Source organism: Rhipicephalus sanguineus, unplaced genomic scaffold, assembly GCF_013339695.2.
Source record: "Rhipicephalus sanguineus isolate Rsan-2018 unplaced genomic scaffold, BIME_Rsan_1.4 Seq10967, whole genome shotgun sequence".
Lineage (NCBI taxonomy): Eukaryota > Metazoa > Arthropoda > Arachnida > Ixodida > Ixodidae > Rhipicephalus > Rhipicephalus sanguineus.
The window spans coordinates 301,552-317,799 of NW_023614315.1; the positions used below are offsets into that span (position 1 = coordinate 301,552).

The window sequence follows — 16,248 nt, forward strand, 5'->3', positions numbered from 1 at the left end:
ACGTAGAGGTGCCCATTCAGTTGTGGCCAAGTAGTCGGCGATGTCACGTGGCAGCTCACCACGTGTGGAGGCCGTGCGTTGACGGCGAAGCCATGTAGTCCCATCTGTTGTTACTGGCAGCCGCGGTAGGTGTGGCCGGCTTCCCCGCAGTGATAGCAGAGCGGTCGGTTGTCAAGCGCACGCCAAACGTCGGTTTTCCTCGGCGTGTAACGTTGGCCGACAGGCGGGCGGTATGGCGTCGATGATGGCGGCGGCGTCTGGCGACGGTACTGCGGCTGTGCGGCGTGTTGACGTGGGCGTGGAGGGAGGGCGGTGCGTCGGGCTGCAGGAGCGTAGCTCAAGGCTTGCGGCTGAAGATGTGATGGTTCAGGGACCCCAAGTGGACTGCTGAAGTTCTTCACGAACGATCTCGGCTATCGAATCCACCTGAGGTTGCGATCTGGGGAACATCTGCAGCTCCTCGCGCACGACCCAGTGGCGTAGCCAGGGGGGGAGGGGGACACACCGGGCCCGTGCCCCCCCCCCCCCCCCGAAAAATTTTTTTGGCATTGCATATAGAGCCCAAAATGGCACTCGACTACATGTGCCTGCCAGTCCCTCACTTCAGATCAAGGTGGTGCCCCCCGCCCCCGATAAAATTTTCTGCCTACGCCCCTGGCACGACCGCTGTGATCGTCTCGTGCAGGTCTCGTTGGTTCCCAGAGCTTGAAGATCCCCGTAGCTCGACGCGGGCATGCGGCGGTTATATTGCTTAGTGCGGATTTCTAGTTCCTTTTCGATTGTGGTGGCCTCCGAAAGGAATTCCGAGACCGTCTTCGGCGGGTTGCGCACAAGTCCGGCAAAAAGTTCTTCCTTCACTCCCCGCATCAGGAAGCGAACTTTCTTTTCTTCGGACATGGCGGGGTCAGCATGGCGAAATAGGCGAGTCATTTCTTCGGTGTACAGTCCGATGTTCTCATTGGGGAGCTGTACACGGGTCTCCAGAAGGGTTTCACCCATTCTTTCCGGATGACGCTCGTGAAGGTGTTCAAAAATCCGGTGCGGAAGAGGTCCCATGATGTTAGCGCGGACTCTCGATTCTCAAACCAGGTCTTTGTGCCATCTTCAAGGGCGAAGTAGACATGGCGTAGCTTCTCGTCGCAGTCCCAGTTGTTGAACGTGGAGACCTGGCCGTATGCCTCCAGCCAGCTTTCTGGATCCTCGCATGGTGATCCGCGGAATGTCGGCGGCTCCCTCGGTTGATGCATGACGACCGTTGTAGGTGCCACAGCGGCTGTCATTGTGGCTATTCTCTTCTTCGTTGTGATCCTGGTCTTGTGCGGTAGGAGTGCGTATTGGGGGAGGGGGGGGGGGGGGGGAAGGGGGTAGTCATTTCAGTCTGTGGCTGGCTCGACTGTCGCTGATGGTGTCGGTGTCTTCTTCGCGACGTGGGCTGGGCTCACGGCTTGACGGGGGCGTCCGGAACATGAACAAGCAGCACCTCCACTAGATATCACGTGGTCGTGATGTCGACGAAGACAGCAGTCAGCGTGTTCAAGATGAAACTCTTTATTTGGCCGAACTTGTGGCCGGAAATGAAAACTCAAATCACAGCAATACACGCTGTACACTGATAGCGGCGAACAGGGCGTCGGCCGTCGATAAAACTCGTCTGCGGTAAGGCACGTCGGCTTTTATACATGCAGCATCAAACATTCGAGCCTTATCGCTGGTGGCCGCGTTATCGCTGGTGGCAGCTGAGAATAATCTCAGCTGTTCGCGTTTGCGCGCTCAAGACATAAAAAGATTCTAAGATAATCTGGAAGGTTCCGAGACATAAGGGCGCTGCTTGCGGAAGGCAGCGGCTGCGCGTGCAACAGACTATAAGTTACATAAAAATGACAAAAAGAAGCGCGCGTGGCAATATGAACTTCACCAGTTCGTCTGGCGTCACCTCTTTCCATGAGCTACCTCTCTCCGCATAGGCTGGCGTTTCAAAATATGCATCCAAGCATATTTATTCGTATTTTTGCAGATAGTATTGAAAAAAAAAGGAACGAAATCACGCACAGTCCTAAAATGTCTAGCGCCACTCTGTAGTGCGGGGCCGAGATCTGCTTTGGCGGCCTTCTTGTCGTGAGAAGCTTTGCAGCCGGCGCCAGCACATCACGCCCTAGTGACGTGTGGACCTCGCACGTAACCAGAGTAACTCTACGATTGTGCACGAAGGTCAGCAGCTACGCACGCGTGGCAGGCGAGACTACTTGAGGCCGTAAACGAAACCAACCCCTGAACGGCTGCGGATGTCCCAGGCTGACTCTAATAATCGTCGCTATCAGAGCTTGAAGCTGAGGTGCTGTCATCTCCGGACTCAAAGCTCGTCGTCACTAAATTCAGGTGCGGTTGCAAGATAGTTTCGAGCGGCGCAGGTGCGCACCCATGCGCCCGTGAGCGACTAGCGACACGGGATGCGGCCCTGTGTTTGATATAATAGAAGCGAAACCGCGAAGCTCTTGGAAACTGGCGGAAAAGGCCACGTCCACACGTTATACATGCGGCGGACCTTTGGAAATAATTTTTCGTAGAATAAATCTTCCTCGACTCCAAACAACAGCTCTCTAAATTTCAGGCAGTTATTAACAACAGCTGGCATAAATTTCAGGCAATTATTACCGCTCAACACTGTCAGATTGCGAAGCTGACACCATAATTTGATATTTGACTTGCAAAAGTTCTTTTGATTACAGAACTTTGATGTTACTGAAGCATAACATCGAGCGGCACGCATTTCTGTCAAGTTCGTCAGCCAAGCGCATTTTCCCAACAGCACACGCACATTGGTTCGCGCAAAAGGTCTGTCAAAAATCACTGTGTTGCCAAAACGGGCCAATTCAAACTGATTCTGAAAGTTCAGTGGCTGGACTAACTATAGTAGGAGGTGCTAGGTGCACGATAAACAAATTCAAGATGCCAAAATTGACGATATTTGAATAAGCGTGGCTACTGCATGACAGCAAAAGGTTTTCTGGGTTGCCTTGGAGCCATTCAAAGAGCACTTTGCTCGAGGACGCAGGTTCAATTGATGGCCACGGCAGCTGCACTTGGATAGGGGTGAAATGTAAAAACACCCGCGTACATTGTGTAAATGCTTCAGTCATCTTTGGGAAGAACTGGGGAAAAAAAAGTATGCCAGCTCCACTAGTGTGAAACCCGAGAAAGTGCGTAGAGTTCCCACTGCTCTGTTTGCGTCGATGACGACAATGGTTGAGGCAAGCATTCCCAGGCACGAATCTTGTTAGGGAGATTTGCAAACTCAGTGTACGACATGTGCGCTACTTCTTGCCAGTGTGTCGCAATGAAAACCGAAAACGAAAAAAACGATATTTTTGACCGGAACGAAAACGTAATCGAAACTTTATCTGTTATTTCGTCCCGGAGTGAAACCGAAATTTTTTCAATCGTTTTTTGGTTCAAGAGAAAACTGAAACTGAAATGTGAGCATATCTCAGGGTATAGTATTAGCACGTACCTCAGGCAGGAATTCCAAAGCAAAGATATGTTGAAATTGTGCGAAAAACGAAAACAGTGCCAACCAGAGATGTTTATATTAACGCAAGTGGACTTTTGCGCGCCTATCACGGAGGCTAAAGTGGAGAGGGTGTTGTCGGCGCTGAAGTTTGTTACAGCGAAAGCTGTTATGAGTTCACAACACCTGATTTTGGCGCCATAGTTGTCCGCCGCCGCCGGTGTACGGGACCGCTATCGTGTGCAATAAGAAAATATTAAATGAGAAACAAATTTCTAGGATCGGATGGGGTTTTAACCCGCGCCCTCTGCGTCGCAGTCGGGTCTTTCACCACAGTGCCACGCTGGTGCTTGTAACTCCTTCGCAAAAATACTCTATACAGGCGTCATGTCGGGCAAGGAATGGTGTTAACATATGTAATATAGCGTGACAGAAGAGTAAAATATCAAGCAGTCATCACAGAATGCTAATAGCTCAAAGAGTGTGTGGTTTAATGCTTCCCACCAGTGTTGCGGAGTTGCCCCACCAGGATTGCAATGACTTCGGAATCATTCCACATTTTCGCGACCCCGGAATGGAATGGGGACGACGTTTGCAGGAATGGAATGCGAATGGAATTACGTCTTTTCCCGGAAATAGAGCACGTTTTCGTCTACGTGCTGTTTTTCAAACTTCAAACATTAGTAAGTCAGAGCCTCGAAATTAACAATAAAGCAGCATTTTTAAAATGGCTTGGCTGATTACAAGCACGGTACGTTTATAAGCAACGCGCCTACTACAAGCCGAGGCATAAGTTAGTGTACAAACAAATGCATTACTCCAGCACATACCGAAGGAAGAAACAAATTACTCCTGCGTGCTGGTTCCCATTGATACCTCCACACGAAAGTGGCGAATACTCTATGCATATCCTGACCTTTATCTCACGAGCAGTTTAGTACCTGACACACGTAAATAACCTTTGCGACAAGGAAGACATTGCATACCTGCGCACAGGCGAACCCAGAAAGTTCGCCTCACCCTATCCATGCTTGCCAGGCGCACTTGACAAGCGTGAGTGCTGACGAGCAGTGCGCCCCAGTATTCCGTATTCGATGCAAAGGCACACGGTGCCCGAGCGGTGCACACTGTTCCAACTAATACCAGCAGATCTAAAGGGTTTTGTTCCCCATTAACCAAATCTTTGTTTTTTTCTTTATTTACGACCGCTCTAAACGCGTGGCAAAACTGCTTTGTCTTCTTGAATACTACATTTTTCTGCATAAAAATATGCTATGTCGTCATTTTAGCATCAACACATTTAAGCTTAAACAATGTTAAAACACCACCATTCGTTCAAACATGTTGACCACGCAAATACTATAGGTAGCGGGAGAACTGCCCCTATGGGAATTAATGGGGTGGTTGTACTGCACGAGATATATCACCGAGCTACTATCCCTCGACCATGGTAACGTGTTTTACGTACTTTTGCAGTTCTGATGCATGTGATGACATCAGCTTTATGGGGTGTTCATTTTTAACTCGATAAAACTATCAAGATCCCTTTCCTACGTTGAGTAATTACAGGAATGGAATTGAACTGCCCGGCCACTCCCGGTGTGCGAATTGGCTAAGTTTTTTTTTTTCATTCCGACGAATTGAAAGGAATGGAATTGCGGCAACTTCTAATTCCCCGAAATGGAATTGGAATCGAATGGAGGCGCCCATTCCGCAACACTGCTTCCCACCCACTGCAAAGTGCTCAGCCATAATTCTTCATCATCATCAGCCACAGCACAAAGTGCACATAATGCCTTACAGATGTGTAACGGGTACCACGATTCTCCGAATAATGACGGAAAATGACATAGTGGGAACTTTGCTACTTCCGAAAAATTACGATGACTTACGGCGTAGTGGGTACCTTGCATGTGTACTTGTATTAGTTGCCCCAAGAGACTCTACAACGGGATCTACAAAGTCCGCTCTTCCAGCTTTCTCTGTGACTGGGCTGCGTGTTCCGCGCAGGCTTGGCGATCTTTTTATCAGAACAGCGGTCTTGCACATCAGAGAGTAAACTCAATGACGTGCTGTTTCTGAGATCGTGCTCACTCGCTTGACACAAAACATTGAGCCCACTCAAAAAATACGTATTTGTCTTTTGAGAAAATAAATACTGTGACTTTGAAATTAATACTGGTTTGTGCTAGTTAGTAGGAATTCGTGGTACAGTTACTTCCGTTCCTCTGAAGAATGTTTTACCCTTGTCCCACTTTCTTAAGAGGAGAGCTAGTAACTACATTGCAGATCCAATGTTTTTTATGATTACCTTAACTTGTGGGGATTGAGGCTTGCCCGTCGCCATTGAGCGGGGTTTTTTTTCGCCTATTTCTGCCATCCTCATATCCGATCATGCTGCTCCCCTCCTCCGCCGTCCTACGGCGCTGGGCGAGCGGGGATGACGTTAACCCCCCTCACCCCGGCGCCGGATCTCGACGGTGGCGCCGCGTTCGAGTCTCGCGTGCTCGCGTCTCGCGAGACGTTTTGCGTGGCGGGAGAGAGGGACTCTCTCTGGACCTCGTAGGGTAAGCACGCATTTTCTTTCCCGTCCGTCGGCTCCTTTGTTCGGGCTCGCTCGGACGGAGTTCGCCAACGGTGCCTTGCGCCAGCGGCGAGCGCTTACCTTACGTTGTCCTTTCTGAACGCTAGGCTGAAGAGCGGTGCGGTGCCTTCGCGCGTAGTCATACTACGCCGAAACCGTACCTATCGAAGCCAACGCGAGCGGAGTTTCCCCTTGCTCGAGCGATCGGGCCCTGTGGTCGCAGATCATAAGAGTACGCAGCATAGTCGCGAGGGGCCGTTTCCCTCAGTGGCGTGTCGCCGTGAGCCCCTTTTGCCCGCGGAGACGTGCTAGCGGCACCCTTTGTGTTGTACTTTCGTCCGTGGCGTGGTTAAGCCTGTTTTGCTTCTCCCGCCGCCTTTGGGAGCGGGCGTTGTACTGCGTTTTGTGGTGTTGCCGCAGGCAATAAAGTGTTGCGGATCTCGAGAGCAGTACTGTGTACTTGCCGCGCTACGCTCGGCGCCTTGTTTGCGCTCGAAGGTACGTGTGCAGCGGCGCGCTAGTTCACGCGTGGCGACGGCAGACGCGGCCCTGTGGCTCGCTAAGTCCGAACCCACGCTAGCGGCCGTACTCCTGTGAGATACGTGCACACTACAAACTTCAATTTTTTGGGTACAAAAAGAAAAAACATGGCTGATCCGTGTTTCGTAGGAATCGGTATAACACGAAAGTAAAACGTGTCTCCGCAGACGTAGTTGAGCGTTTGATGTGGATTGTTTCGGCACAAGGGCGAAGGAATAAATGCTATAGCAACAAATTGTAATCTCACGCGAAGAATGGCAAGCAGCTCGAAACTTGCAACGCGCTGCTCAAGCAGGGAGGACGCATGGAACGAACGTACTCAGGATGGGCGCGAGCTAACTGTCACAGTTGTAACTTATTTCTGTGTGAGCAGCGCGCTCCTTTCGCAAAAGCGGCCACTACAGTGAGCGAAGTCACCTTCGTGCTCTCAACGCGAACTTGCGGTGAGAGCACCAGTCGTACAAACCACCGTCATCACGAGATAAGCGCGCACGAGCGACCAAGCCCTGTAGAGTGGGGCGACGACCTTTAAAGCGCGCCCTTCGAGCCTTTCGCATCGTGTCGCTAGAGATAACGAAAACACGCTGATGTACCACCGATCTCGGAGTACCGCCACGGGCAAATAGTGTATATAAATAGCTCACCGTTAGCCAAGGGCGTCCGCAGAAATTTTTCCAGGGGGTGCATCCATGAGGGGGGGGGGGTGTTCACTACCGTGACTTGACCGGCAAGGTTAGTCAATATGTAATAACGTGCAAAAGTTGGCTGGCAATCCTGAAGGCCGTTTCACACCGATATGCGGACCTGTTCTATGCTAACGAACGTGTGCAGCTTATTGCTACTGCATAGAAAGATATTATCCGAAATTCCAGGGGAGGGCAGCCGCCCCCCCTTGCACCCCCATCCGGACGCCCATGCCGTTAGCATAGCGAACAACGTGCCGTCTGTGGCCGAATCGTTTTGCGCTGCGTAGCGAGGGGTCGTAAGTTCGACTGCCGATGACGGAACTTTTTCTTCTAGTTTTTTCTTTGCCATCTGTAAGTCTTTATATTTTACAACGTCATATCTGTGACGGAAATACGTCAGTGGAGCCGTGGTGGACTCCGGCATAAAACACTTTCGTTTAAAAAAACCGTTACGAACTGTTGCGGAACATTTCTTTTTCGTTCTGGACAGAAACGGAACTTTTTGCGGTGGAACGAAACTAAAACCGAAACAAAAGCATTTCGTTCCGACACCCTGCTTCTTGCTGCGCTTGATCGACTTCTTAGCAGCTGCTTGTTACGGCAGTTGAGATACGCGTCGTCTGCAGCAAGGGTTGTTTCCCCCATCCATGCCCAGATGTGGCGACACAGCGCAGGGGGAGGGGCACTCGCTCACTCGGCTAAGGTCCCTCTATTTTTCAAAGGTAGCGCAAACTCCTCCCCTCAGCGCCGTTTCCTCCTCGCTCGGCCGCCATTATTGGGCGAGACTCGCAAGGCGCGCCCGGCCTGCATGCGGCGCGTCGAAGCGCTTGCTTGTAGTTGCTTAGAAACGCGACAATTCTGGGCGCTGATTCACACAGCTGTTCGTGCGTAAGATGTGTAGTAAAAATAGTTTGTGGTTGGTCGGTACATTAGCTATCATTTCGCGTTTTATATGCAACAAATCGCACACTGGTGCCGGAATATATAAGAAATCTTATTGCGGCACCTTACGCGCAAACAGCTTTCTAGACCTGGGACCTGTTTTGACAACTTGAAAACCTAGCACTTGTGCATTGTATTTGAGTTCATAAGTATAGGATGCGTCATATTGTAAGAAAGAAACTTAGCGCAATTTATAATTTCCACAAAGCACTCGAATCACACACGCACACACTCAAGACACACACACCACACACAGCGCTGTGTGTGGTGTGTGTGTCTTGAGTGTGTGCGTGTGTGATTCTGTGAGTGCTTTGTGGAAATTATAAATTGCGCTAAGTTTCTTTCTTACAATATGACGAGTTACCAACTAGCCCAACAACAAGTTTTAATAGGATGCGTCGCTCGCACCAGGCGAACAAGAGGCAGACATATTAAACGCAATCCTAGAAAGTCTTTGCAGCTGCCGTTTTTCTTTTCGGATACCGTGGTGTTTGTTGACAAGACGCATTTCGGACAATCAGACGCTACATCAAATTACGAACACACAACACGGCGGAGGCACCTATTTAGCGCGCATTCTTTTAAATTTCGAACTGGGTTGACGCGCTTCTGTTGCCCCCTCAGGTAAATATCTTTTTGGTTCCATCGTGTGCTGCTCGTGCTCATTAATTGGAGCTAGCTCTTAATTGGAGACTGTTCGAGACTGGCCGATGCAGAAATATGGAGGGAACCGCATTAGGTTTTAGCTTCTTTCAGCCATTTGTCGCAAGGATGACTGGCTCGAACTGATCATCCGTGAAGTGTTTCTGAAATATACAGACATCCTCCAATGTGCCCTCTGTAATTTGCCAAACGAAATACTGCCGAAGTGCTCAAAACTGCAACAAATAATAAAGCGCATCAAAGAGAAACATGCAGCAACTGTGTTATAATAATTATTATTGAACACAGAGTATCAGTAACACTGAATCAGAAACACTGAGAAATGCGGATAAATTTTAAAAAATATAAAAACCGACAACACAAAGAATAAAAACTTACACCTGCTTCAAATAAACATATAGTTCAGGGAAAAAATTAGAGGGTTGGAGAACAAACATGCGTTTGAATATATACTTTGCATACGGGCAGCTTTGCAGCATATAGCTAAGTAATTTTTTTTTACGCTCAGCAAATTACGCTGATCAATCGATGCTACTTGCCTGCCATGTCTCTGTCGTACACATCTCATCACCACCCTCTGTTTATGAGCGCTAAAGGAACAGCTCTGACTTTCTGAGAGTAAGCTTTTTAACGACTTTTGGCAAATGAATTTTGTAAAATCTACGGGCCGCGCCAGGGTTGAGTGAGAAAACAGAGATCTTGCAAATATATTTTTCGCAAACGTTCCGGTAAATTTTCGCAGAACAATCATTTTCGCTGTAAATATAGTGTGCGAGAAAGCGTGGCCGATAATGTCACGCCGCTTTTTTTTTGTCTAACTTAGGCATCAGTATCGAGCCTTAGTTCCAACTAAAAGAGTTCGAATGGCAAATATACACGAAAGGGTTTAGTAGTGGTCGATTTACCTCACAAAGCCTCCCGTCGTGGCAATCGAAATTCTTTCTCCCGATAAAATGGAACCATATCGCTCGCCGTTGAGGTTTTCCTTTCCACGAGGAATAAAAAAAAAAGACTTGACACCCTTGGCAATGCTCTTCGAGCCAACGTTTATAGAACTTGTTCGAGCAGCCAACAGCGCAACAAGTTGGCATCTGGGGGGCGATCGGAGATCTGTTCGTTCCGCTTGTTCGTTCTCCTGGGGAAGAACAAGCGCGCTGATTGGCTGAAGCGGGAGATGCCACTCAAGGCCGGGAGGTGTCGCCATTTGTTTTTTTTTTGTTTTTTTTGCTTGATATTTTCTTTTTTGGTGGCGTCATATCGCGTCATAACGAGTAGGGTGATCGGAGATCTCTGTTCTGCGCCGTTCGTTCTGCAGGAAATTCTGAGGAAATTCTCCTTTTCCTTTTTGAACAATGGTTTGCGCTACCTTTGAAAAATACAGGGACCTTACACTCGGCTAAAGTAACTGGAACGGGAAAAGTACCGCGTTCTTCTTCTCTTCGCCGCCGCGCCCTTTCGCCACATAAATGGTCCAGCTCGCTCGCCTCGCTAGCGTCTCCCGGCCGCCGGCGCATTGCGCTTTGAAGGGCGATTGTTTTTATAGCCACAGAAAAGCGTGCAGGAACATTACGACATCCCGTATCGCTTTGACACTTCATCGCAAGCCTGTTGAGGCATCGAAGAAGGCCTGGGTGCTGCGCCGGCTGTGCTTTCGGGAGCAGCAACCGGATGCCAAGTGACGGGCTGTGTGGCTGCACAGAATACGGCGCGAAAAATTTGTTCCCAAGGCTAAATACCCGCATTTGTGAGGCAAGCGTTTCATTGCGAATTCGCAAATGCTGTTTCGGGGAATGTATCCGCTGCACTAGCTTAGCTTGTTTCGCGTGGTTGCTGCAGAAGGTTCATGCACAATAACATTGCCGGGCAGCTCTTAATTATGTTTGGCGTAAAACTGACGCCTTTGGGCTCACATAAAACGATCAGCGCGCCATGAAAACTGACTGCTACAGATTGGTATTGCGTGACGTGACTGAATGACGAACATAAATACCAGGTGGTAACATGAAAATAATGGCACGCATGTCATGTAAGGCATCATTTACATGCCAAGCCCATGGTGCACTTACGGCCGGTTCGCTGGCTTGATATGCACCAAAATCGGTATTGCGTGACGTGACTGTATGGCGAACATAAATACCAGGTGGTAACATGAAAATAATGGCACGCATGTCATGCAAGGCATGATTTACATGCCATGCTTATGGTGCACCCGCGGCCGGTTCGCTGGCTTGATATGCACCAAGATTGGTAGCGCGTGACATGACTATGTAATTGTGCCTTTTGTGTCAATCCAGCAGATGCCATGCATTGTGGGAATCAATCTAATGCGAAGCAGCCAGCAAAGACCTGCATATATCGCCTTGTTCATCTTTCAGGCAGATGAAATCATTCATGCCATGACATCTAGTTCACTATACATCGCATGTTTGTCATGCATGCATGCATGTAGAATCGGGCGTATGCAACGCATGACCTGTAATTTATGTTCGTCACGCACCCACATCATGCCATACCAAATTTGGTATACATTCAGTTAACAAAACGGCCGGAAGCGCACAAAGACAGTGTAACGTAAACCATGCCGTACATGTATGCATGTTGTGGTTTTCACGTTACCACCTGTCATTCATGTTCGTCATACAGTCACCTCGCGCTATACCAATTGGTGTATATCAAGCTACCGAACCGGCCGCGAGCGCACCATGAGCGTGGCAAGTAAGTGATGCTGTACATGACATGCAAGTCATGATTTTCATGTTACCACCTGTCACTAACGTTCATCATACAGAAATATCTCGTCATATCAGTTTTGGTATATATGCATTTCACTAAACGACCGCGAGCGCCCTGAGGCCATGTCATGTAAAATATGTTTTACAGGGTATGCCTGCCATGATTTGCACGTTATAACCAGTAACTTATGTTCGTCATACGCTCTTGTCACGCCATATCAATTTTGGTGTGTATCACCCTAGCGAAACGGCCGCGAGCGCACCATGAGCGTGGCATGTAAATCATGCCGTACATGTCATTATTTTCATGTTACCACCTGTAGTTTATATTCGTCATACAGTCATGTTATACCATACCAAATTTGGTATACATCCCATTAACGAAACGGCCAGGAGAGCACATACTCGTGGGCGGCTAGATAGATAGATAGATAGATAGATAGATAGATAGATAGATAGATAGATAGATAGATAGATAGATAGATAGATAGATAGATAGATAGATAGATAGATAGATAGATAGATAGATAGATAGATAGATAGATAGATAGATAGATAGATGTTACGTTCAAACTCGCAGAAGTTCGCTAAAAAAAATGATTCGCATTTATTAAATTCCGACAGCCGAGCGCGTAAATGCCGCGCAGTTCGCATTTCTTTATCGCGTTAGTACGCGTGCGTGCGCATGTAGGCAAGTGAAAACTGCCGCTATTTCTTTCCTAATCAGTTAGAGAACAACGGTATGCTTCATTTGGGGCTGCAAAAGCGCACGCAATGCGTAAAACATGCGTTACTCCGCGTGAAGTCAACACCGGGCCTCCGAAGCTTCGGCCGCGCTGGACCAAATATGGCGGCGGGCAGGACGGTCGCGGTACTTTTCCCGTTCCAGTGACTTTACACTCGGCGAGGCAGCGGCGCCCTCTCTTGGGCAGCCCCGGAGTCAGCCGCATGTTTCCGAAATGTTTTTAGCGATTTTTAGTTAATTATTGCGATTACTTGGTTACTTCTGCTAATTATATTATTTCAGACCTTGTTCGTTCATGTTAACCCGGTTTTGAGCATTGCTAACCTTGTTATAGCATGTATTGAGTGCTTTACTGCGAGCGTGATCACGCCACATGAGATGGACGACAAGCGGGGCCCCTAAAGTGCTCCGCACACTAAAAAAATGTTATTCAGCACCCTTTTACACTAGTGGCCTTGCAAACTATGCATATGCTTTGGCATCATTGTAAGCAACATAAATAAGGAAAAAGAGACAAGACTGTCCATACTATATTAGAAGGTAATGAAATCAAGTCATGAATTTCATAAAATATGAGTGCATCATTAGCAGAGAAGGTAGACTGCTTAGAGGAAATGTATGGCTTTTCCTTTGTGTGTGTAGGCACATGCAGAATGTTGAATCCGCTCATTGAAGTGGATTATTTAATCAGTTGATCATTTTCTATACTGAAAATCAAAATAAATAAATGAATAATTAGGAAATATTTGCTTATGGTATTTATGAATTATTAATTATATCAGTGCACATATTGCAATGTACAAATTGAAGCCAGGCATCTCACAATGCACATGCACGTGGAGCAAATTTTGAGACTAGCATCACCTTTGAAGTAAATGCTGTTCAACAAAATGCCCTTTGATGCTCAGAAATTACTTTGTTGCAATCCTTGGGAATGTATATCTCTGAACTGGCAGCCTACTTCGAATTCAATCCTAGAGGATGCAATTTTTGATGCCACTGGCTACAATTCATAATTTGTATTATGCTCCATGAATTGAAGTTAAACAGATTCATTTTTATTTGTTGTGCAGATAATGACCACCTCTGAGGGTCCAGCTCAAAAGTAGAAAGCCACGGATGATCTTAAAAATGATGTGCATGTATTGATAAAAAAACAGTAGAAAAATGAGGTCTAAAGATAGAAACATTTTTGTTTGAGGAAACTGTTTGTTGTGCTTGCAGGACAACCCCTGACTCTACTGCGGGCTGGGCCTTGGCGCATTGCCCTCACCTAGGCAGGTGAGTGTCGTGCCTTGTCAAGTGTCACTTATGTGAGGGACCCTTACGGATAAACTGTGCTTTCGACAGTTGCTCTCCTATTTGAGACTTTCAAGTTATGCTGGATGATTAGCGTGGCTTCATGGTAGTGGGGCAGTTTGTGCAAACAACACGTAGTTGGTCCTACATTCAGTTGTGCCATGCCTTTATTGAGTGCGCTTTCCCTTCTGCTGCACGGAACAAGGCACTGTTGTTCTGCCAACATTCTGTTACATATTGTCTCGATCAAGTCATAAAACACAGAGAGCAATGCACAATGGGTTATCGAAAATAATCATTGAAAGAAGCAGTGTTTGTACTGGGTCACGTGTGATCTTAGTCATCACATCTGTGCATGCAAGGAAGTACAGATGTGGTTGGATGAAAATCTACTTTGCTTCTCAAAGGACACATCTGACCTCTTAGTTCCATCAGGTGCAAAAACTGGGCCAGCACTGAGTGGCTGGTATAATTGCTTTTAACGAGCAATTAATTCATAGGCATTTCAGCAGCCACTGCACAGTAATATTTGCAGATGGCATTAAGTGTCCACAGCAGGGGTGTTGCATTTTTTTCCGTTTGATTCTAGAACATTTGTGTAGATGTTCTGAGGCCTATACTCATGCTGGCAAAGGAAATCCATAATGGCAGTGTCTCAAGCGTTTTCACAAACTGGTAATTCTGACTGGCAGCTAGGGTCTGAAATGACCATCCGGCATTTTCACAATGCGACGGTGCATGCACACTATTGTAGTGAAAAAGTTGCTAAGCATTTTCATATGATAGCCACACAATGCCTCATCTCGGAGGGGGCACAAGCACGCGTACTCTGCAAAAGGTGGTGGCGGGTGCATCGCTTTGTAATTGGCCTCCACGTCGACGATGTGGCAGCAACGTATGCAAGCGCATGTGTACAGCTTTACGTTTAAAATGAAAAGCAGAAGAAGGACAAAAACAAAACTACAGATTGGTGGACGCTCGCAGCACCCATTAATCCTAGCATGAACCTCATAGCAGCCACTTTTGACCAAAAATGAGCCCTGTAACTCAGTTGATGACTTCGGGCACCAGCTATACTGAAGTCAGGTGCACCAGGCTAGAAAATGAGCAGTTGCAACTTCGAAAGCTGTTCGCCTTAGTGATTTGCAGTTCCTATGATTAACAAACCATAGGAACTGCAAACCAGTGCTATGATACGCCATTGTTTCCGAAGGCTGCGAGTGCATTCCCTATATGAATTTCACTGTGCGTACAAGTGTGAGTCGGTACGTGTTGTCTTGCTGAAACATTCCTGAATTCTTAAGATGTGAAGCTTAACTCTTACGTCAAGCAGGAAACAAGTAAAGAACTTCTTTGCAAGTTACTAACGAAGCAACCACACATGCAGCCACATTTTCGTGAGAAAATTAATGCTCTACAAATGGGCAATTATGTTGCTCTACGATATAAAATGCAAGTATGGTGCACTTAACAGGTGTGGAAGTGCTGCGCCATTTGCGCCACGCTGCGCCAATGCGCTTCTGCTGCGCCATCCTGCTCCAAAACGCATTATTGCGCCAAAACTGCTCCCAAGCGGTCTTTGGTGCACGGCCTCCGCGATGGGCTCCGGTGCGCTGCCGGAACCGATCACCGAGGCTACGTTTGGTGCCTTCATGTGCCGCTGTCATCCGTTTCATGGCACGCCCAAGCGAGCTTATATCATTATATCATCATCACATCACTTGGCGCGCTCTCGCGACTTTGCCAAAGGCGCAAAAAACCTAGCGAACAAGAAAGTGAGTTGTGCAGCCTTATTTCGATGGTGACGCCGGCGGCAGCGGAGTTTTCTGGCGCGCTGCGCGCACGAGGCGGTTGTTGTCATCGTGGCCTGGGATTGCGAACATGAACAAAAGTAAGTGCTTTGACGCTTCATAAGGTCGAAAAGGTTCTATTTACTGCGAATATTTAATTTGATGTGAAGCCATGAAGATAGTGCGAGCAGCTGCCGCGAACGTAAACGCGCGACCATTATTAGAAACTTTGCATTAAGGAAACCACTGTATAGCTGAATGTGTAATATGGATTTTGTTTCATAAGTCTGCATGAAAACGAAAAATTTGTTTTATCCGTTTGCGGTCAATGAAGCCACTACCAACTGCGAAATCACTCACAGGCCTTTGGTTTGTGTAAGTCGGTTGGACCATTTCTGAAACTCATTTTTTTTAGCGAGAGCATGCCTCTCTATGTGCAGAATTTGTTGCATTGCACACAAGCCCTTAAACGTTATAAATGCAGCATGTAAACGCGCTCGTGCAGCGACGAGCTTATAGTCTCGCTAGTGCGATCGGTCACGTTGTTCGATTTTGGCTCGTCAGAACGTGCGCTCGGCTCGTGGTCGAGTACGCTGTAGCTCGTACCATCCGCAGCACAACATGACATGCCGCTCGCCGCCATGGCTGTGTGTGGCTTGGTACATGAGGTCGCGAGTGAAGAAATATACAAAAAAGAACAAGATAGACACTTGGAACGTTTATTACTGAAAAGACGAATGTGAGGTAGTACGAAAACAGAAC

The 16,248-nt window shown here is 47.7% G+C and overlaps 1 protein-coding gene across 4 annotated transcripts in view; it reads left to right on the forward strand.

The window, feature by feature from the left end:
• The window catches only part of LOC119376133 (uncharacterized), a 302,522-nt gene that overhangs the window by 238,277 nt on the left and 47,997 nt on the right, over positions 1–16,248 (forward strand). For all 4 annotated transcript variants that reach the window (XM_037646065.2, XM_049411363.1, XM_037646066.2 and 1 more), the window contains one exon: positions 13,622–13,678. In XM_037646065.2, coding sequence (XP_037501993.1) covers positions 13,622–13,678 — 57 coding nt within the window. The remainder of the gene's footprint in view (positions 1–13,621; positions 13,679–16,248) is intronic.